A 24,477-nucleotide genomic window follows, 5' to 3' on the forward strand; every position below is an offset into this window, starting at 1 on the left:
TCAGAGCCTGGAGCCTGCTTCAGAATCTGTGTCTCCCTCTCTCTCAAAAAAAATTAAAAATAAATAAATAAAACATTAAAAACTAAAAATAAAGCATCTAAGTGTCTCAAATTATTAATAAATATTATAAATAATTGCTCTACTAATTCCTAAAAAATATAAGCTGTGTCAGTGTCTCATGAAATTCTGTGGGATTCAATTTTCTCATTTGTAAAAAGAAAAGAAAAAAAAAAGTACCTGATGTAGAATTGTGAAAATTAACAAACAGAATGTTTTCTAGTACATACGCAGGATCCAATAAGGTGTCTGTTCATTTTTTGGCTCCCTCTCACTGTGACCAAAATAAATGATCTTAAGAATACCTATTAGCTTTCTTTCAACATTAGTACCTTCGTTTTGTTTTAAGAAATAAAATAACTTCATTAAAGAATTTCAATTTTCTTTAAATTTTAGCTGATTGTAAAATAAATTAATTTTTTTTTGCATAGGTACCTAGTCTTTTTTTTTATTTTTTCTGCAGTAATTCTGTTTCATTGAAGTTAAATATTCATTTGAGATGTTGGCCCAGCTTTAAAAGTTATTATTCACAGTGATACAGTACAAGAAGTACAATCATGGGATTTCTTAGCAATGGTGTAGGTAAGTGTTTTGCTTGCCTGGTCAGCTTTCCTTTTGCAGTGACTTGAAAGTTCTCAGGAAGAGGGAAATCCTGCTTTCCTCCTTCAGTGCGATAGGAGGGGAGTTATCTCTGCAGTGGATGTCCATTTGAGGCTTGGTGGGATCCCTGTGTCTTTTAGCATTTTCATTTCCAACTCTTTCCTAACTACGTTCAGAGCTACAGAGAGAAAAAGCGGGCTGTTGGTTAAACAGGATCTGCTCTCATTTCTGCTTGTCCACAAAATGCCCATCTGCTTCATCTCTGGATGACCTTTGATAACACAAGGGATTCCAAGGTGAATATTTCTAGAACCTGTGTGTGTGTGTGTGTGTGCGTGCGTGCATTCACACATCTCTATCAGCACTCATCCATGGAAACTGGAGGAAATTGATCTTCTAAATTTTCCCTTTGACCTCTGTTTTCCTGTCACCCTATTGCTACAATGAGTAATCTGGGGAAATACAAAAATATCTTCTAGAAGTAGCAGAAAACTTCATAGGATCATAATAACAAAAGTATGTGCAAAATTATGAAATTACAAGTGTCCAAAGTGTATCAGGCAATCCTCCTTTTGATAGCCTCATCTGGGTCACTTCTATAGTCAGGGACAGCAGATGATGTCTCTGCCCCGCTTCAGGACAGAAAAGGAAATGAGGAGACCTCATTATCATTTTTCCAGAGGGATCTAGGAAAGCCAATCCAGTTGCTTCCTCTCCCTTACTCTTCACACTTGTAAATATATAGTGTGTTTGTGATCCTGTAGAGAAATTCTCAGTGCTTTCTGATGTGGAAATGTGTTGGGGTTTAGAGCCCAAGGTCAAGGAAGAATTCTTGAGATGTCTTCGGTGCAAAAAGGGGGTTTTATTAAAGTACAGGGACATGGAGCACCTGGGTGGCTCAGTCGGTTAAGCATCCGACTTCAGCTCAGGTCATGATCTCACAGTTCATGAGTTTGAGCCCCGCATTGGGCTCTGTGCTGACAGCTCAGAGCCTGGCACCTGCTTTGGATTCTGTGCCTCCCTCTCTCTCTCTCTGCCCCTACCCTGCTCATGCTCTCTCTCTCCCTCTCTCTCTCTCTCTCTTTCTCTCTCAAGAATAAACATTTAAAAATTTTATTTTTTTAAATTTTTTTTTCAACGTTTATTTATTTTTGGGACAGAGAGAGAGACAGAGCATGAACGGGGGAGGGGCAGAGAGAGAGGGAGACACAGAATCGGAAACAGGCTCCAGGCTCTGAGCCATCGGCCCAGAGCCTGACGCGGGGCTCGAACTCATGGACTGCGAGATCGTGACCTGGCTGAAGTCGGACGCTTAACCGACTGCGCCACCCAGGCGCCCCTAAACATTTAAAAATTTTAAACAAAAAATAAGGCACAAGGACAGAAACTATGGGCAGAAAAAGTTGCCCTGGAGTTACGAGGAGTGATTGATTATATACTTGGCAGTTGGGGGAGGTAAAGTCAGGGGGAAGTTTCCAAAAGGACTTTCATATGCTCAAGAAGACTCATAGGATCCTGGAGGCCTGGCTAATAAGCTCAGGGTTTTTTTTCCCTCTAGCAAAGCATTAATCTTAAGGCAGTAGGGAGTTCTGGAGGAATGTTGTACTCTCCGGGCCTCAAGCGTTTGTCAATGGGCTGCAGGTTATAAGGAAATTTTATTTTATCTGTCATTTCCTTCAGCCTTTGTTCCCCTACATCACTCTCTTTACCTGTATAAAGGAGGCTTGATGACTGGGCCCCTGCTCAGTTCTGCAATCTCTCCTCTCTTCACCCAGCTCTCTTGAGCCCAGTGCCCAGTCCTCTGGAAAAACCGACAGATATCTGGATACTTGTGCCTCTGCCTGGGTCCTGCCCACCTGGAAGCAAAGCTCAGCTGAGGATACAAAACCGAAGGAAAACTTGTACCCTAGAGAAGAATTTCCAAAATTGTCAACTTTTTTTTTAAGTGAAAGGTAGCTGTAGCTTCACATACAGATGTGAGAAATAACCCAGAGACATATCTTACACGCTTTTCTCAATTCCCCCATTTTTCAGATCCTTAATGCTACTGAGAAGACTCTTCCAGTTCTGCCTTTGATACGCGCGCGCACACACACACACACACACACACCTCATAGGCATACTTGTTTTCAGTTTTTTTAAAAAAATTTTTTTTTCAACGTTTATTTATTTTTGGGACAGAGAGAGACAGAGCATGAACGGGCGAGGGGCAGAGAGAGAGGGAGACAGAATCGGAAACAGGCTCCAGGCTCTGAGCCATCAGCCCAGAGCCCGACGTGGGGCTCGAACTCGCAGACCGAGAGATCGTGACCTGGCTGAAGTCGGACGCTTAACTGACTGGGCCACCCAGGCGCCCCTGTTTTCAGTTTTTTAACAGCTTTGAGATAGTGAGATGTTATTGACATAAACATTATAAACTTTTAAGCTGTACAGCTTGATATTTGAATACATGTATATGTTGTGAAATGATCACCACAAGCAAGCTAATAAACCTGTTCATCACCTCTACATAGTTACCAGTGTGTGTGAGTGTGTGTGTGTTTCCCCATTTCCTCCTGCCCCCAGCCCCTGACAACCACTATCCTAATCTCTACTTCCTAGTGTAACATGTAAGTGAGATCATGCAGTATTTCTCTTTCTATATCACAGGTGGACTTTTATTATAATTCTGGTGTTGCCACATACTGGCCCTTATCAAATAAAGTAAATTTAATGAGATACTCTTTCTCATTTATAAAAAAAAGTAATGAAAATTACTTGATGAGTTATTGTGAAAATTAGTAGAATATTTTTAATAATTGCTGCTGCCTCCTAACATAAACATCCATCTAGAATGATGTCTGTTATTTTTCTGGTTCCCTTTCATGAGGTAGCGTGGGGCAGGCAGAGGACAAAGTACAAACTGGCACACCTGCTCCCCCCAAGTTGGGATGTGTGTGACATTCTTTAGGCACTCCTGGCTGCCCAAGGACAAAGGAAAGGAAAGAAAACAAGTGGCCAACTGATAGAGATCGCAGTCATACAGGACATGGGTCTCCATCAGTTTACAAATACCTTGGTAAATTACAAGAAAAAGGCAATCTTATCAATAGCCTAATCTCGAGAAACTTGTAGCCCCACATCACCCTTCCACAGTGATATGGAGAAGTCTATATGGTATAGTCTATTTTTGCTTTGTATATCTTGCTGACTATTGGAGGGGAGTGCAGGGCTTTGTGTGTGTGTGTTTGTGTGTGGGTGTGTGTGTGGGTTTGTTTATGGGATGTGAACAGGGGCAAGGTAAAGGCGAGACAATTGTGAGGACTGAAGGAGAGGAGTTCGTTATCCAAGGGCCTCTTGTCTCTCTAATACTCTCCTTTCTCTTGCCTCCCACAAGTCCCATATCCATCCTTTTATTCCCTGTGAATCTCTGATCTGATCCCACATCCTGGGCCCCAGATGACTAATGGGTTCCCTCTAGACTTTGTGTGAGAAGCTTGTATGAAATACAAGAGCTTCTGGAATGTGAAGAAAGTGATGTTTGGCAGTAGGGGGAGTCTAAAAGCTGACTTTTAAATCAGGATCCCTTCTCTTCAGCTTTCAAGAACTCCCTTTCTTCCAAAACACAGATCCCAGTACCCATGATGCATATCTGAGGAAGTTTTGATGGGGCAGCTTTGGGCTATAAAACCTTGGATCAATCTGTCATTTGAAAATTACAGTTAACTATAAAGGACAGGAACTGAATTCTCCTAGTTGTAGGATTGAGACTGAGAGAAGAACCCAAGAACCAAATGAGAAGGCAGCCTGACCAATACCTTCATTGCACTCTTATGAGACCCTGAGCTAAGCAGTACCTGAATTTCTGATCTGCAGAAATTGTGAGATAATAAATGATTGTTATTTTTTTTAAAAAAAGAAAATTACAGTCAATAGAGAACCTGATGTTTTTGAGCATGTCTGAGAAGAGATAATAAAAAACTTATTTGGAAGATGTGGGAGGGAATCAGAGGCCCAAGAGAGGGTGGGATGGTGGGAAGATGGCACTGATGCCCTGGGAACATCCCCTGAGACATCAGATTTAAGATGGGAGAAACCAGTGAGGAAATCTGAGCATGCCAGGTACAAGGAAACATGGGTTGGTAGGAAAGCTCAATGAGCCATGGTCCTCCTGCCACTCAAAGTCTATCTCTGATGCTAACCACATTGCTGTGATCCACTTTCCAGTTTACTATGCTCCCAAGGAGCAGGGAATAATAAATCCTCCTTAGGGCTCTGTGTCTCCCTCCAATTCCTGTATCTCTTGTTGCAGAGGGATACAAATGAAAGATCTCCCACTCTGGGCCCATGTTTTCAGCCTGAAAAAAACCACAAGCCACAGGAAGTAATGTGGTTCAAGTGTACTGGTACAGAAAGATTAAACAACAGGCATTGAGGTAAGTATCTGAGTAAATCTTAGGAAGACACAGAGAAGATAAGAAAACCTGTTGGTTAGCATTTTTCAAAGGAGTTCATATAGATGTTAATACCAGAACTTCACATTCAGCACAGCAATTGTGTTAACTGCAAGACCAACAAATGAACAGAACCATGATTATCATCAGCACACTCAATGCAACTAAAATTGTATCTATGGCTGGGTAACTACATATCTTTCTGTTTAAATGTCACTCCCTGTATGCAACACTTTGTAATAGATCTGAGGTAAGAAGGAACAAGGTAGAAAAGTTTCCTTCCGGTCTTCATAGAACTTACTGTTGTTTGGTGCAGGGCTGCATGAGGAGGGATACTCATTGATTGTGTCATATGATAACAAAGGTGATAAAAAATGCTAGCTCTCCAAATGTAATGTGTACAAAATTTAGATGATTATTATTGTTCTTGAGAAGCATCATACAATTTATTCGCTGTTAGCAAAAACTTACTTCATACCCAAGAAAGTGAAACTGTCAGTATGGCTTAGTGATTATGCCTATATGATTTTCAGTTCCTGCCTCATAGATAAAAGTGATTCAAGGAGTTTATTTATTTTTAATATTTTTGGTTATTTTTTTTAATGGTTACTTATTTTTGAGAGAGAGAGACAGAGCACGAGTGGGGGAGGAGCAGAGAGAGAGGGACACAGAATCTAAAGCAGGTGCCAGGCTCTGAGCTGTCAGCACAGAGACCAATATGGGACTCAATCCCCCAACGAACCTTGAGATCATGACCTGAAGTTGGACACTCAACCGACTGAGCCACCCAGGTGCCCCTGATACAGTGTTTAAAAGCCATGATTAGCTCACTTTTCTGTGTGATATGGACAATAACAAAGTATCTGTGCCTTAGTTCAACAAACCAGCTTCTGAGTCATGCTACATGCCTCGCATCATATAATGTGTGAAGTTTACTGTGCTCTCCAGTTCTGCCAGTCAGGGACCCATGATGGAGCTTCCACCATCATGCAGTTGCCCCATGAAGAGCATGTAATCTGAACAAGAACAAGATAGACAACAAAGCACGAAACTATGTGTACAAAGTATAAAATATTTCAGATCTGCCTTTGATTGATAGTGTAAAAAAGACCAAATTTTTCCCAAAGGAAGTGGGGTAAGGTGGAAAAATTGTGAAGGTGTGTTACTCAGTAAAAGATTATACTTGAGGGGCGCCTGGGTGGCTCAGTTGGTTAAGCGACCAACTTTGGCTCAGCTCATGATCTCACAGTTCATGAGTTTGAGCCCTGCGCTGGGCCCTGTGCTGACAGCTCACAGCCTGGAGCCTGCTTCACATTCTGTCTCCCTGCCTCTCTGCCCCTTCCCCACTTGTGCTCACTCCCTCTCTCTCAAAAATAAATAAATAAACAAACAAACATTTAAAAAAAAAAAGATTATACTTGAGAGCTTGCTTGGAGGTCCTAGCAGGAGAGGGCAGATACTTGTGTCCCCTTAACCAAAGAATGACCCTCCTCTATTATAGGGGAAGGTCATCCTCTTCCACTGAGCTCGCAGCTGTAGCTTCTGGAGGGACACACATGGAGCGGTGAGGGAGGAAGGGGACACTTGCCTAGCCAGCCAGATCAGCCGAATCAATTCTGGCAATCAATGGCGTGAGACATGTCACAGGCAGATTACCCTCACATCGAAGATTATACTTGAATAGCACCATCTATTAAACTCCATGTTCTCATCTGCTTCCTACTCATTAGGTAACAAGGCACTGACTCAGTTCTACCATGATTAATTTCTAGAAGCCTTCTGTTTTTGGCCTGCCTGGATAAGAAACAAAAAATGGTTTCAATGATATTTTGGAAAGATTTTTTCCATAGGCTCACACTGAAGAAACTTTTAAATTTTATTTTTGCCATTTACAATAATGGCTGCTAATGCTTACTAGGTCTGCTCATATTTACAGAGCTTTATAACTGATTATCTTTCCCATCACCCTCTGCATTACAAAAGCTCAGGTGCCAAGACTTTCTGGATCATTATTTTATCCTTTGTGACTTGCTTAGGGCCTGAATATAGGATAAGCTCAACAAATAATTATAGGATTGAATTGAAATGCTGAATATTCAGGCTATATGACTGTAATTCACATTTTTTTTCTTACTCAGATATTCTTGCTGGAATAAGCTGGAGGAGGAATAAGAATGTTATGATTGGGTGCTTAGCTGATGCAAGTCCTAGGACATACCCTTCCCTGGTATCCCACATGGTGCCCTCCCACTGTTACTATCTTACAAGTTTCTGTTCTGCTTCCTTTGTTTCATTTCCCCGTCTAAGATTTTGACTTTCATTTCTCACCTGGAGGGAAACTCCCTCGCTAAGACCAGTGCTTTGACTTGGTGAGTGAATTATTGACCATACCTGCATCTGATCTCTGCTGAGTCAAGGCTTTTCCACTTCAGCCTGAAGGTGTGTGGGGCAGTCTGTGAAGGCAAAGGGCAATAAGTTTGGGAGGAATCAATTCAGTGTGTTTGGATGAGTTCAATTTGTGGTTCTGAAGCTGCTCTGAATTCACCAAAGAGCCAGCTTGTAGGTTTTCTGCAGAAGAGAGGTGCATTGAGTGTGGGGGAGGCATGACCACTAAAGAAGGGAGGCTTGAGAATGCAAAGAACCTTGTTTTTTTCTTGGAAGGATCATTACTTCTCCAGGCTGAATTACTCTCATCTTCTTTCTATTCTGTAGTTTTGACTTTTTTTGCCAAGGTGAGCCAGAATAACTTTTTTTTTCAGAAACACAAAATCCCTTCCTCTTTTCCTCCAGAGAAACCTGCGGGATGGAGCCCTGTTTTCCCTATTCATAAAAGCCCAAGTTCCTGGAGAGAGTTGGCTGAGATGACGACCCTCATCTAGACTTGTGGGAGGGAAAGGGATCTTAGGGACTGTGCCAAGGATAAGACCTTTTGAAACCCATCATTTTATACTTCTTGTCCTTGTAACTTCTGGGAAATTATCTGCAACACTCCTGATAAATCACCAGAGTTTTGGCCAGGCTGATGAGACAGACTGGATGAGCAATCTGCTGCTCATCCCTACAGCTCCCGTGTGGTCACTTGTCTCTGGGGCTCCAGCCACAGGGAATTTGTTCTTTTCTGAGTGAGGACAGCTTACCCTCACCTCGGGACTCTCTGGAGTCCTCTCCTGCTTTAGAACTTGTCCTCCATTAAGGCACCTGGGTGGCTCAGTCAGTTAAGCATCTGACTTCAGCTCAGGTCATGATCTCACGGTTTGTGGGTTCAAGATCTGCATCAGGCTCTGTGCTGATTGCTCAGAGCCTGGATTCTGCTTTGGATTCTGTGTCTCCCTCTCTCTTTGCCCCTCCCCTGCTTGCTCTCTCTCTCTCAAAAAAATTTTTTTTAATTAAAAAAAAAATGACAGAACTCTGTCCTGTTAGACACACTTTTCCATTGCTTTTTAGCTCAACTCCTAACTCCTTTGTCCCTGCTCAGAGTAAGGAAAGGAGTTGGTAATTTTTCAGAAAGAACTCCATCTTAATCTCACCTCTGAACACCTTGTACCTTGATCTCTATGTTATATAATATTTTGATGTGCACTTTCCTTTCCTATCACTTTTCAGAAGTCATTGTTCTATGTTTTACATCTAGACCAGGTTCGTATTTGGTGTATATTAATTGCTTACTCAGAGGGCTAGCACAGGGTCCAATAGATGGGAGAAAATGGGTTTAAAATTTTTAAAAATATTTTTGATTAAATTCACAAAGGCAAAAGCATATAGCTGTGATGAAAAAAAACGTACTAACATCTACTGGACATTCAGTAGATATTAAGCATCTCCAAAAAATTATATTCTGGGTGAATGGAGAGAAAGTGAACAGTAAAAGACTAACACGGTATGAGAAAATATGAAAACAAAGAAACAAGAGCACTAGTAGATAAGAAGTCCCACCACAGGGCTAGGTATCTATGCTGTGCCTTGATAAAAGGATTTGCAATTTAGAACAGATTTCGGGCTAGGTCTCAGTGTGGAGAGGTGATTTTGAGCTGAGTTTTCAAGGAAGTGATGGATTGAGGATGGATTTTTGCTAAGAGTGAGCAAGGCACACATAAGGCAGCCAGTGTAGGCTGGAGAGGAGTAGGAGCTGGGCTGAGAAGATGAGGCATAGGAAGGGACGTGTCACGTCAACCTAACTCGACCATGATAAAGACTGACTCCAGCTGAATGGCATGTATTTGAGCAGAGGAATGGCAAGATTGATGGATGCTTTAAAAAAAAAATCATTCCTGCTGGGATGTGAACAGTGATGAGAGCAGACTGCATGAGATGGATGACAGTATCAGGGAGACTGGTGCAGAAGCTACTTCTGGAATCCAGGTAAAAGACTCAGTTGGAGGGGACATAATTTGAAGAGAATGCTTACAGGACCTTCTGATGAACCGATGGTGACAGACAGTGATGAGCCTGCCGTAGCCGTATGGACATGGACTTCTGTGACAAAATGACTACTTTGAAACAGGTTGACCTCAGAGTTTGAGCTCTTGGGGGCAGTGTCATTAATGTGGGGCAGATTAAACCCTGGACTCTAAGGGGTGGTAGAAGAAGGAGGCTCTTCTACTCAGGAACAGGGGCAGGATCAAGTATGTCTACATTCCTCATAGGACTTTCTCCCCTTATTGTGGAGACGCTTTTCATTTTTCTCATCTGTGCAGACACAGAAGGCCTCCATACAATCAGGATGTAGGGAGATAAGGAAATTTAGGACCTAGTTGGCCCTTACCCTACTGTAAAAACTCCACATTTGTACCATCTCCAAGGGGAGTATACATTTGGGCTCTGTATCTCTCTGTCTGTCTGTTTAAGGTGGAGAGACTTTCAATGGTGTAACACTTCTTCAATGACAGAATAAAGAATACACGAAATAGGGACGTCTGAGTGCTCAGTTGGTTAAGTGCCTGATTTTGGCTCAGGTCATGATCTCAGGGTTTGTTGGTTTGAGCCCCGTGTCAGGCTTTGTGCTGATAATTCAGAGTCTGGAGCCCGCTTTGGATTCTCTGTCTCCCTTTCTCTCTGTTCCTTTCCAGTTCTCTCTCTCTTGAGTGCATGCAAAATAAATAAATAAACATTAAAAAAACACATGAATAAGGAAACATAAGCACTTATATTAGTTTTCTGGGGCTGCCATAAAAAGATGCACCACAAATGGTCGGCTTAGGTGAAATTCATTTTCTCACAGTGCTGGAGGCTAAAAGTACAAGATCAACTTGTTGGCAAGGTTGGTTCCTTCCATGGGTGGTGACAGAGGATCTGTTCCATGTCTCTGCTTGCTTTTGATAGCTTTCTGGCAATCTTTGGTGTTCTCTGTAGATGTACCGCCCTGATCTCAGCTCTTGTCTTTATGTGGCCTTCTCCATGTGTGCATGTCCATCTGTGTCCCCAAATTTCCCCATTTTATGAAGATGCAGTCATGTTGAATTAAGGCCCGTCATAATGACTTCATATTAACTTGATCATCTGCAAAGACACTATTTCCAAGTAAAGTTACATCTACACATACTGGGGGTTAGGACTTTAACATCTTTTGGGGGAATATAATTCAAACCATAATAGCACTCAATGTGTTTGAAACAGGACAGACTTTATCTTTCTATCTATGGCCTTCATTATATATTGATTCTTCTCTCCCATGACCAACGGTTGCCTCATTGGAATTTATGTTTCCTCAGTCTCTATCTTCTCAGGTATAGGTTGTGACCCTATGAGTATATGAACCTGTTCTTTCCTCCCTAAAAACATATTCCTTTCTGTGACCATCGACCTCCTTGTTGTATGTCCAGGTCAAGGTGAAATTCCATCTACAAATACAAGACTCCCCAGACCACCCATCTGGTCTTGAGGTCTCTATTCCTATACCCCCAGAGCACTGTGTAGCTGTCTAGTTCATACAGCCTTTCCCCCTGTTTGTCTTTGTTAACATCTGTGCAGTAATGGAGAGAATTCTGAAAGAGGATCCTGAGGATTGTATGTCCACTCAACTCTACCTTTTATAATAGAATGACATCTGTAAATAGAATGATCTGGAAGCCATGTGATTCTATGTACACATGTGAAGAAAGATTCTATGTACACTCTTATTTCTCAAGGAATCTTATATAGGGAATAAATAGGTCAGAGTGACTTGTAAATGGTAATTGGTTATAAAACCGTTAGTGACAAAATTACCTCCCTATTGTGATTCTTGCTGTTTCTGTAGGTGTCTCTGGGGAACGAATTTGAGGGCATGGGGAAGGCTCTATGTGGGACAGGTGTGTTAGGAGATAAATTCTTCTCAGTTATTAGAGAACTACTAATAGATAGGAAGAAAAGCTTAAGGGGTACCTGGGTGGCTCAGTCGGTTGAGTGTCTGACTGGCTCAAGTCATAATCTCACAGTTCATGAGTCTGAGCCCCGCAGCAGGCTGTCTGCTGTCAGCATGGAGCCTGCTTCAAATCCTGTCCTCCTCTGTCTGCCCCTCCCCCACTTGCTAGTGCACTTTCTTCCTCTCTCTCCTTCTCTCTCTCTTTCAAAAATAAATAAACATTTGGGGCACCTGGGTGGCTCAGTTGGTTAAGCGTCTGACTTCGGCTCAGGTCATGATCTCATGTTTGTGGGTTTGAGCCCCGCATCAGGCTCTGTGCTGACAGCTCCGAGCCTGGAGCCTGTTTCAGATTCTCTCTCTGCCCCTCCCCCACTTGCACTCTATCTCTCTCTGTCTCAAAAATAAATAAACATAAATAAATAAACATTAAAAAAAGGAAAAAAAGCTGAAAAGTTGATGAGAAAGATCTAATCATCTATGGAGAGATGAGGAGATTCTAACTTTATATATTTATCACATATTGTGTTCCTGTGTATGATGTACTGTTCTAGGTACTGAGGATCCGTCAGTCAACAAAATCTATGGGTTACTTTTTAGGAGGAAGAGGCAGATATTTAAAGAAAGATGTTTTGTATTATGTAGTAAAAATAAAAGAAATATAGCGAATGTACAGCAAACGATAGTATCAGCAGTTTTGCTATAGAGAAGTTAACAAAGCAGGTCCTTATGAGAAGGCATAAAAGGAGACTGAATGAAAACTAAGAGCCATGCTGATGTTGGAGGAGAGTGATTCTATGTAGAGAGACAAACAAGTGCAAAGTTTCTGAGGTAGCAGTGACTTCTGTGCTTTTGACATTGAGGAACTGGAGAGAAAGGCAGGGTGGATGAAGCTCAAAACCAGTATGCTAAGTGAAGAAGTCAGCCTCAAAAGATCATATATTATAATTCCACTCTTATTATACATTATAATATAAATACACAAGATTGTAAAATATAAAAACACAAGACTGATGATTTCCTAAGGCTCAAGTTCAGAATGGGGTGACTACTAATGGCATGAGGCTTGTTTTCATGTGATAGAAATGTTCTAGAATTGGACTGTGGTGTTAGTTATCCAGTTCCATAAGTTTACTAGAATCATTGCATTGTACTCTTGAAATTAATGCATTTGATAGAAATATTACTTGATAAAATTGTTTTTTAAAAAAGGTCATGTAAATATCAAGAGTGGGATCACTCCACTCAGGAGAAGAGCAGTGCAAAAGCCCAGGGGCCACAGTGGGTTTAGTGTATTTAACAGGAAGGATGTGTTTTGGGATGGGCAAGTAAAGACCGTAAAAACTTATGGGTTGCATAAGGTTCTTGGTAGGAAGGGCTTCAGTTTGTCCGTCTACCAGTAGAAGAAGACAAACTAGCAAGCTTGCCCTGATGGGGTGAAATTTGTCTTTCTACATAAACTGAGAGTGACGTGTTTAAAATTATTACAAAGAGTGCTTTTCATTCTGCTACTGACCTACTTCTCTTGTCCGTTTTCTTCTCTATATTGAATATTAATGTTTTGCCCAATTCCAAATCTCTACATAATCAGTATCCTTTCTATTTCTGCCTTTCTTCTCATGTCCCCTTCAACATTCCAGCCCTACAGGAGTCTGTGAGCAAGAAGAGCCTCAGTTGTCAGGAAAGGAAGAAGCCAGGGGAGCACTGCAATGGATTTTCTAGCACAGGTAAACTTGAAGAGGGAGTTGACCTACCCCATCTGCCTGGAGCTTCTGACAGAGCCCCTGAGCCTGGATGTGGCCACACCTTCTGCTGAGATTGCATCACTGCAAAGAACAGGGACTCACCAAGGAGGGGAGAGCAACTGTCCTGTGTGCCAGTGCAGATATCAGCTTCAGAATCTCTGACCTAACCACCCTCTGGCCGGCATTGTGGAGAGAGTCAGGGAAAATAGGAGCCCACAGAAGAAAAAATTCTGTGAGAATCATGGAAAAACACTCGGTGTCTTCTGTAAGGAGCATGGGAAGGCTGGTTGCCAGCACACTGCAGTGTCTCAGGAGTATCACGGTCATCATATATTCCTCACAGAGAAGGTGGTCAAGGAATGTCAGGTAGGCTCAAGGGTGAAAGAAGATGGGGCAGGATGATACCTGAAGTGAATTCTTCACTTTTTAAGCCTATGTTCCTCCCCTTGCCATCATAAAACTGAGCTCTGAAATCTCTTTTCCATACCCTTTTCTCAGCTTCTGAGACCTAAAGGATATTTCTGTGCATTCTTTCATTTGATCAGGAATGAGTCTAGATTAGAGACCCTTAGCAAAGAGAAGTTGGATGAATGGAGAAATGCTTCCCGAGATAAAATCTGATAGCCACTTTGAGCAGAAGGGTTTTTGGGGAACATGGCTGGTTGGATGTGGAGAATGCTGTCAATGAGAGGAAAGGAATTTCCTTGCTGCAGGATCACTTCTTCCTCTAGGAAAAGAGAGAATCAGGTTACTCTTGATCAAGGGGTGATAACTTGCAGCACGCAGGGATAAAGAATACATTAACCTCTTCAGATTTTTGTCTACATAGTAGATTCTAATCATCAGTTTCATTTCCGTAACCTAGTCTCTTCTGTGATGAGTCTTATTTCTTCCTTCTATCCAGGTGCTAAGAAAGCTCATAACTTGACTCTGGTGATTCTTTTTCTCATAGGAGAAACTCCAGGCAACTCTGAAGAAGCTGAGGAAGGAGCAGCAGAAAGTAGAAGAGCTTGAAGTTGACATCAGAGAGGAGAGAGATTCCTAGAAGGCAGGAAAATATTTCCTGAGGGAGTTCTGAGGCAGGAAACAAGGCAGCATCTTAGTCCAGTCACAAGGAGGCCCCTTTCTCTTGGTTACCTCACAATTAATGAGTTCAGAAGATATTTGATTAGTCCTCATTTCATTCCTTCCCTGTTGGAATTGGGTTCCAGAGGGTAGACATATCACAAATAAAACCAAATATTTGGAGGTGAAGGCATAGGAGAAAGCCATGTAAAAATGACTAATGAATCTCATGTTCCATATCCATCATCAAGTTTGAGGCACTAATACTTCCAGAAAACATACTGAGAAAAGCCCAGTGTTTCCTATTTAGGAGGTGTGGGTGGAAGGGCTTACTATACAGTGTGGCGTGATTATCCAGGACAGATATCTTCAAGCCAAGCCTCATCCAGGTGTCATATTGTGTCTGAGGGTGGGCCCTGCTAAAGTAGACTTTAATATATTCCTTTGGAAGAAATCCAAAGGAAAGTCATGAGGAAATGGCTTTCTCAGTAGTTGCTCACTACCTCATTGAGAAGTCCCTGAGGAAGATAATTCTTGTCTTGGCTCCCAGGCCCAGACAAAGTAGGCCCTTGGCCAAACAGACTGACTGCCTCTTTCTCTTCCCGTCCCCAAAGAATCATATGCAGACTGAGAGACAAAGGATTCTGAAAGAGTTTAATGAAATGAAAGGCCTCCTGGACAGCAAGGAGAAGAGGGTGTTGCAAAAGCTGGAGGAAGACAAAGTAAATGTGTTGGATAACTTGGTAGTGGCCAGAGACCAGCTGGACTGGCAGAGGCAGTACTTGAGAGGGCTCATCTCACACATTGAGCATCAGATATGGGGGTCCTCAGAAGACATGCTGCAGGTAAGGCTTCGGTTGGAGCGTTTATATGATGAGATTTAGGGGAAACAGAGAGTAAATTTCCTTCCCTGCTGGATTTCTTCATTTTCTTCCTTATGGTGACATTGAAAGGCTCTTGCACCCCTCCATACCCCCTCTTCAAAGCTTGGAGGGATAATTCAAAGAATGGCAAAGAAAATTGCCATTGTTAGCAATTCATAAAAGGCAGTGCAAAAAATTTGAAGACAAGATTCTTTTTAACGTTTATTTATTTTTGAGACAGAGAGAGACAGAGCATGAACGGGGAAGGGGCAGAGAGAGAGGGAGACACAGAATCGGAAGCAGGCTCCAGGCTACGAGCCATCAGCCCAGAGCCCGACACAGGGCTCGAACTCACAGACCACGAGATTGTGACCTGAGCTGAAGTCAGACGCTTAACTGACTGAGCCACCCAGGCGCCCTGAAGACAAGATTCTTTATAAGCTCCCCTTATCTATGATCTATCATTTGTAAGGCATCTCTTCATTAAGTTTGGTCAAATAACACAAATCTCTATTTATATTTGATTTTCTTGTTGTTGAGTACTAGACTGTGCAATATTTGTAGTTTTGATTTTCATTTCCCTAATATAGACCAATAATGTTGTGCATCTTTTCATGGGTTTATTGTCCATTTGTATATTTTCTTTGGAGAAGTATCTATTCAAATTTTTCCCCATTTTTTGAATTGGCTTTTTGTTGTTGTTGCATTGTTGTAGTTTGTTGTATATTCTATGACTAATACCTTATCAGATATAAGATTTGCAAATATCATCTACCTTTTTTTGCATTGTCTCTTCATAGTGTTCTTTGCTGCATAGAAATTTTTAACTTTGGTGTAGTTCAACTTAGCGGTTTTTCTTTTATTCCTTGTGCTTTTTTTGTTGTTGTTATATCCAAGAAATCATTACCAAATCTAATATTGTGAATATTTTTCTCTTTGTTTTCTTCTAACAGTTATATAGTTTTATATCTCAAGTCTAGATCTTTAATTCATCTTGATTTATAATTTATATGTGATGCAAGTCATCTATGTTTAATAGTATTGTAACCATTGTATTATTTTGAGCCATTTTGGGGGGAAATAATTTGGTAAAAAGAATGAGGAGATGGCAATCAGTGAAGGGATGGACTGTATGGGACTTTTGTTTTTCCAACCTCAATTCAATTACCTCCCTGTTTCTTTCTTTCTTTCTTTCTTTCTTTCTTTCTTTCTTTCTTTCTTTCTTTCTTTCTTTCTTTCTTTCTTTCTTTCTTTCTTTCCTTTCTAGAACTTCTTGAATTACTCTTTGAAGAACCATTCTTACTCCCAGTCTATGTAGTTGGTTAGGGTTGATAAAATCAGTAGCTTTAGGGATGTGTCTCTAAATTCTAGGTAAGTCAGAATATCAGATTCTTATGTTTACCAATAATGCAGTAATTATTTTGACATATGCATCTGACCCAATTCAGGTCAAAGATTTTTATGCCTTTGAATTTTACTGTCATGACTAGGAAAGAGAAATTCTCTTTTTCACTAGGTAGTATATAAGGGATTATCATTTAAACCAGGAGATTCAAGTTGATGCCACACAGAGCCTAAAAAGAAAGTCAATATTGCAAGTAGAAAATAGAATTAGAATTTTGAGAATAACAGATTCTGATGACAAGATTTTCACTTAAAAACCACCTACGACGAAATTTACACCTGCCCCTGAATTTATTCATCTTTCTTTTAAATTTAAACCAGTTTTATTTGGGTTTTTGTCATATACAATAACAAGAAAAAGCCTAATTCAGAGAGTAAAACTTTATCTGAAATGTAGAGTCAACTGAAGGCCAGGTCTTCATTGGTATAAAAGGAGTTGGGCTGGAAAGAGGGAAACCAAATATATTGGTACATTCTGTTCTATGATGGGAATAAAAAGATGGCTAAAAGATTTTGAGACCATGGACTGGATTGACAATACAATATTGAAATTCAGAGTAAGATGTTATAGTTTCTAAGACTGTGACGGAGTGTGTATTGGTATCATTTGGGGCAATGGAATATAAACATTTGGGAAATAGTAAATTACATTTTAGACTTTCTCAGGTTCTGGTTCCTCTGGCTTATTTCATGCTCAAATATTGATGAGATTACCTATCGGTAACGGAGAGGAGGTATATAGAATGAGTGAAAGAAAGCCAGAGAAACATTCCCTTGAAGTGTTTGTTTGCATGTACCCGCAGCAAAAGAAAGTATACTTTTGGAGAACTATTATTATTGATTATTCATCTTTGACTCTCCAGAGCCTGGAATGATGTCTGGCACATATGGGTTTCACCTTTATCTGTCTCTGGAATAAATAAAAGCATAATGAATTAATGAGGTCTTCTCATGAATGTATTTGTTTAAAAATGTCAAGCCTCTTCTCTTCTTTTAAATATATCCCATCTCCAAGCACTGGAAGCATCTTTCTAACATCCTCACATGAGTCCTCAAGATGGTTGATCTGGGTCTTATCATATATTCTGTCCTCCATATTCTGATCATCTATTTTTTCACACCTTAGCAAGGGATGTTAGGGGGTTAAGGTGGATAAAACTTTTTAAGGTAGGAGGGCTTATAACTCCTTGGAGGGTTGCCGGATCAAATCCAGGATGCATAATTAAATTTGAATTTCAGATAAATTATAAATCATTTTTTTAGTAGAAGGATATCCTAAATATTGCAGGAGTCTTGCTTAAGCTAAAGTATATTTTTACTTAAAACGAAAATTTAACTATCCATTTTTATTTTCTAAGTATGCCAATCCTGTACTTGACTCATGTTTTCTCTCTTCTCCAGGATTTGATTAATGTCATGAGAAGGTATGTATGGGAGACCAGGTATGGTCCTTTTTTATGTAAAGACAGAATTATAGCCATGAGAGTTATCTTGGGATGAATAAGAAATTAAAAAAAAACCCAGAGAGCTGGGGAATTGGGATATTATATCATTTTAAATTTTTGATCACAGGTGAAAGTTTTCAACGGAATTTGGGTGGTGGGAGGTCACAGAGTTAGGGCCAGTAAGAGCATGATTTCACTAATTTTAGTCGAACCTTAGTCTCTGCCTCAGCTTGTTTCCATATTTCATAGGTACCTGTCTTATTTCAGGGAGGATCCTATCCTCTATCTTCCAGACCCCCAAGTTTTCCACAAAGGCAGCTCCTTTGCATTTATTTTTCTTCCTGAAGATAGAAGAAACAAGGTCTTTCTAGTGGTTTCATTGGGGCTTCGGAAAACAAACAAACAAACAAACAAAAAAACGAAACAAACAAAAAAACCCAACCCCCATCTTGGGGAACAGTGGCTTTGGTCCTGGTGCCAATAATTAATTTCTACTTGCTTACACACTTTAGTATCTTATAGAAAATATGGCTTTTTGTGTCTGAAGTGGCCTATCCACATGGCAGCTTCAAGGTCTTCCCAAATACGTGAAATTCAAACCACTATTCATTTGGTTGTCATAACTTCTCCTTTTCCACATGTGTGTAATTTTTCCCCAGAGAATGTAACCTCAAATGTTATTCTCTAGACATCTGTACTGGGATACCAGGCTTTGGAGACCCTTCAGACTCTTAATATAGAGCTCCATACTTGATAACCTAAATCACTCTGTAGCCAGGTTCTGGAGCTTCTTTACTGACCACCTGTCTGGGAACTCACATCTTTGGCCTCTCCCTGGTGTAACCCTTAGGGTGGCAGTGACTTCTTCATGTATCAAATACTTGATTTTTTTTTAGAGGCATCAAATACCTGTTAAATGCATCATTATTTTATATAGTTTTATTATTTTAAGAGGTAGAGAGTATGGGGTTAGTTTAACCATTTTAGAAGGAAGAACATGAGCTTCATTGAGGTGAAGACCCCTTCTGAAGATCACACAGAGGGCAAATGGAAAGGTAGATGTGAGCAGATATTTCTTCTGGTTGCAGCATCAGGTCTCTCCATGTTCCCCTCCTCAGGACCTTCAGTGGAGAGGATTCAAGTACATCAGTGGAGTGAAAAGTGGGAGAAGCAATGGTCTTGCAGAGGTCAGACATGTGGGGTGACCAATTTTGTCTTCTCTAGGAGTGAGAGCTGGATTTTGAAGAAGCCACACATTGTTTCCAAGAAATCAAAGAGTACATACCAAATTCCAGATCTGAAAGGGACGCTGCAAATGTTTAAAGGTAAGGAGAGTCAGAGGAAGGGTGTGGGTGTCAAATTGTTGTAGTATTGGGGCAAAATGGGGAAGAGGATGTGGTTTCTAGATGAGGATAAAAGAGAGGATGTAGGCCTGACAAGTGGAGATAGATATATTGTGTGGAAGATGCGATCATATCTAAGGGGGAATGGTCAAGGTGTCTGATTCATCATTTCATTCACCAGTTGATAGCCACACAGGGCCTCGTGCTTCCATTCTAGTGAGAAGCCAGGTATCAGTGTTTTACCCTTTTGCTTTTAACAATGTCATTGAAACTTTTGTCATTTCAGAGCTGACAGAGGTTCAGCGCTACTGGGGGAAGGAGTTACAGGTTCTTCAAACTGCCATGTTCTGATCCCTTTTAGAAGTTGTGGTTACTATCAGGTCCCATGATCTTAGCTTCATGTGTTCCTCCCCAAACATGCATGCATACAACAGTTCTTAAGTGTGCTACTCATCTCTGACCCATCAACATGAGTTCCTCCCAGTCAGTTCCTGATGTTCCACCTCAAATGTCACAAGACACACCTGCTCTGTATCCTTCACCCAACCCTGTCATTTTTCCCACAGTGGACGTGATGCTGAAGCCAGTCAATGCTATTTTGAATATTACCATTTCTGCAGATAAAAGACAGGTAAAAGGCATACAAGATTTCACTCTTCAAAATATACATTTATGTAGTTTCCCTCTTTTTGATGTCTTGGGCTGCCAGCATTTCTCCTAAGGGAAGTATTACTGGGAAGTAGATGTGTCTGAGAAGATCTCCTGGATCCTGGGGGTGAACAGTAAAGCAAGAAGCCCCAAGAGAAAAGGGAGTTCTGGGTTTGTTTTTGACCCGAATGTATATCTTCCAGATGTTTACTCCAGATACAACCCTCAATTTGGCTACTGGGTTATTGGGTTACAGAATGAATCTGGTTATAAGGTTTTTGAGGAGTCTTCCACCTTTGATCCCAAGGTCTTGACTCTTTGCATGACTGTCCCTCCCCATATTGGGGTTTTCCTAGACTATGAAGCAGGCATTGTCTCATTTTTCAATATCACAAACCATGGGTCACTTATCTATGAATTTTCTAGATGTCAGTTTTTTCAGACTACTTATCCATATTTTAATCCTTGTAATTGTCCAGGCTCCATCATCCTGTGCCCACCAAGCTCCGGAACCTTCTTGGCACCCCCTCACTTTTGTGTAGTGCTCCTTGTCCTTGGGGCTCATCTCCTACACCTGAGCTCATCTGCACCATTCTGAAACCTCTTCCTTCTTTTCTCCATCTTTTATTTTAGAATGTCTTTGGAAGAGTCTGCTAGCACTGCTGTAACAAATTACCACAGAGTGGGTGGCTTAAACAACAGAAATTTCTTGTCTCGCAGTTGTGGAGGTTGGAAGTCTAACACCAAGGTGTCAGCAAAGTTGGCTTTTTTCTGAGGGCTGTGAGGGAAGGGTCTGTTTCTTGCCTTGTAGATGGCTGTCTTCTCTCTGTCTATTCATATCACCTTTTCACTGTTGCATGCCTCTGTGTCTAAATCTCCCCTTTTCTAAGGACACTAATCAGATTGGAGCAGGGCCCATCCTAATTACATCATTTGACTTAATCACCCCTGTAAAGACCCTCTCTCCAAAAGATCACACTCTGAAATATTGGGGGTTAGGATTGTAACATATGAACTTAAGGGGAACACAAGTCAACTCAACAGTCTTTTGCATGTCTTTGCCATGCAGCGAAAGCTTTAACCTTTTTCTACATAATATTTTGTTCTCACTAGGAAAGAATATATTTTTTCTTATTCGTTTTTGTTTATTATGAGGAGAGGATGCTTATTTGCAAAGGGAACACATGTAATCCTTTCTGTAGAAAGACCAGTATTGCTGTACCACATCTGACATCTCTTTTCCTCATTCCCTCTGCTGTTTAATGGAATTAACAAGGAAAACTTATCAATTCTACCCCTATACATAGGACTTAGGACAGTGCATAGGAATCTGTCATTTGGTAGTGAATCCTTCAGAGTGTGTTGCTTTACAATGGCACCCCTTTATATGACGGAGTTAAAGCAGAAGTGCACAAATAAAATATTTACCAAGAGTGGATTTTTGGTGCTCAGAGTTTCTGAGGTCAAATCTCATGTCTTTACTTACAATTTGTGTAAACTTGAACAAGTTACTTAGCACCTCTTGGTCTCATTTTCCTAAAATAAAGATTCATGTGAAAGATTGTACCTACTTCCTAGGGTCACTTTGAGAAACCAAATTTTATTAGATGTGAAGCACTTATCTAAGAGTCTTACATGAAAGAGTAAACATTTGTTATTGCTGAAAAAATATAAGCTGTATTAATGAGGAACAATTTTTTGTTTTGTTCTGGTTTGGCTTTGCTTTAATAAAATGATAATTGGCTCACTGAAGTCTCATTTCCCAGATTCCAAAACTCCACTGCAGACAATATGAGTTTTCATGTTGTGTCGTGTAGAGAGCGTCATGTCTAGGCTCAGCTGTGCTGATGAAAGACAGCCTTCTGGTGTTCAGTTCTTGTCCTTGTGGTGAAACATCTGAGTATACCTCTGCATTTACCACCCTATGCACTCTTCTTCTCCTTCTCCTCCTCCTCCTCCTCCTCCTCTCCCTTCTCTTCCCACTCCCCATCTCCTCCCCCCTCCTTTTTCCTCCTCCTCTTTCTCTTCCTCCCTCTCCCTCCTCCTTCTTCTTCTTCTTCCTCTTCTTTGTCAGAATATGAAATGAAGAATAGAACTACCTAGGATAGTGAAGACACAGATTGCTCTTTGAGAAGCATGCATTATAAAATAGAGCAGACTATGCCACTGTACAAAATTTGAATCAAGATTCACAGGACTTTAGAGAAAGATGCATACCTTGGCCATGCTGGATGAAAATGAAAGTGTCTGGTGTGGGATCAATATTTATATGTCTGTCTATATACACACATGCATACACACGCATGTACACCTATGGGTATATATACCTGTCACCATTTGTATAAATACATGAATATATATTAACATCATTCTGGTTAGTCTTTACAAATATCCTAAGAGGAAGAAATTTATATCAGGAGATTAAAAGGGTTTACAAATGGAAGAAAAAAATTCTAGAAGTTTGTAAGCTGTTAGAATTTTTCCCTAAGGTTTCAAGGCTAATGAGTGACAGAGGCAAGATTAGTACTAGCTGTGTGCTACTCCTACACCTGTGTGCTCTCCTCTGCACCACACCACAGAGAAGGCAGCAACTTGACTCCCAGGGATATGGGGAAGGAGGGAGAGCCAGAAAATGCTGTCTGCAGGAGGAGCCTGGCCATCTTAGGGCAAAACTTAGGTGCCATGAAATTCAATTTGATATGCTCAATCCATATAGCCCAAATGAGACAGTAGTAGGTCATAGATAATATTATGCTGAGCTTCTTCATGGCCACCATGCCACTGTGGATGACATGAAGAAAATGTCCCCACCTTTTAGTGTAGATGGTGAACACTATAATTGGACAGTTACAAAGCTGGACTCTGAAAACAGACCAAATTTTGTGTAATGATGATATAATCCCTTTGTGGCCCTTATCAAATTAACTAATTTTTATTGGATTCAATTTTTCATGTATAAAACAAATAAAAATAGTAAAACTTTCCTGATGGGGATGTTGTAGGAATTAAATGAGAGGTTAGTTGTGATAACCTGCTGTTTTCTAGCATGTAAGCATTGACCCAGAGTGTGCCTATTGATGCTTTTTATTGGTTTATTTTCCGACTTGAAATAAATGATTTTAAGAAAGCACATTCATTCATTTTAAAATAATTAACTTTGCTTTCAAGAAATAGGATAGTTTGAGTAAAGAATCAGTGTTTTAAATTTTTTTCTATCCAGTTAAAATAAATATTACATTATTGTAAAAAATTACTTCATTCTCATCACCTCCTGTAATTGTAATAGCCTCTTTAACTTAATAGACTACACAAAATTGTATTTACTTTCTCCTGCTATGTAACAAACTATCACAAATTTAGTGGTAGGTTTAGATTTTAGGCTTAAAAGAATACCCAATTATTATGTCATGGTTTCTGTGGATCAGGAGTCTGGGTAAAGTTTTTCTGGGTTCTCTCCTTTAGGGTCTCACCGGAATACACTCAAGGTGCCAGCTGACATACAGATGAGAGCAGGGAAGTGGCCTTATCTAAACTCTTTTCAGATGTAAACAAGACTAGGAATTAAGCAGACCCCTGTCTCTAGTAGGGACCAGATGCTCTTTGCCAAGGTTAGAGTTCAATGAGAAGATTAAAGAGAATCACACTTTTTAGGCATTTTATACATCCGTGCACTGGTTACGGTGATTCCTTATTCCCTGACACCAAATGATGAAAAAACAGACACTATACTCTGATTTGGGGTCTGAAGCCACCACCATTTAAAGAAAAAACTATTCAGGACACTTGTTAAAGATGTAAGGTAAGGAGGACTTTATTCTAGGGGGGCTGCCAGAGTTGAGCCAGAGAGATTGGCTCAACTCTGAGTACAATAAAGAAAAGTGGGGATGTAGAGCCAAGGAACAGGGTCAGAGGTTACTAGATGGGATACTAAGGGGCCTGAGTTCAGTTCAGGAGAGAATCTTTGTCAGCACCCAGGCCTTTGCCCAAACCTGACAATGGGTAGGTGTCTCTGGGCCCCTACAAACTTCTACTGTGATGCCTCCCACTGCTGAAGGTATTATTGATATTGTTAAATTGTCTGTGTGCACCTTTGCTAGTTTTTGCCCCTGAGCCATGTTAGGGATATTTTTGTGGGGCATGTGGAGGACTGTAAGCCAACATGATTTCTGGGCGATAGTAAATGGCCAGGCTATTTGATTGGGCTGCTAGAGAACCTGAGCCTGGCATATAAAACAAGTTTCCCTGTGGAGATGGAACAGTTGGAGAAAAATTAGTTCTGCTCCTAATAAGTGTTTGTGATCCATGTGGATGCTCAGCAGAGAGGACCTACACTTGGCCAAGGAAACAATCAATGAGCAGACCATGATTGTAAACTAAATGTGGAGACTAAAGTGTCTTCTACCCCAAAGCAAACAGGTTTGTGACCAATCTTCTCTTGAATTCAGGTGAGGATGGCCTTGGAAAATCTAGAAAAAGCCTACATGCACAGACTGCCACTGTCAGAAGCAAATACTGAAATAGTATAAAAAGCTTGTCC

General features: G+C 40.7%; 1 protein-coding gene across 1 annotated transcript; it reads left to right on the forward strand.

Annotated features, from left to right (window-relative positions):
* The first annotated feature begins 12 nt into the window (after positions 1–12).
* Positions 13–21,692, forward strand: LOC101082007 (E3 ubiquitin-protein ligase TRIM22). The gene is given in 10 exon segments (XM_019811931.2): positions 13–639; positions 4,949–5,072; positions 13,068–13,218; positions 13,221–13,272; positions 13,274–13,538; positions 14,125–14,220; positions 14,852–15,082; positions 17,906–17,928; positions 19,174–19,274; positions 19,859–21,692. Coding segments are annotated over 8 exon segments (1,530 nt in total). The 5' UTR covers positions 13–639; positions 4,949–5,072; positions 13,068–13,136; the 3' UTR covers positions 20,539–21,692.
* Positions 21,693–24,477: the final 2,785 nt, after the last annotated feature.

Source organism: Felis catus, chromosome D1 (genome assembly GCF_018350175.1).
Source record: "Felis catus isolate Fca126 chromosome D1, F.catus_Fca126_mat1.0, whole genome shotgun sequence".
NCBI lineage: Eukaryota > Metazoa > Chordata > Mammalia > Carnivora > Felidae > Felis > Felis catus.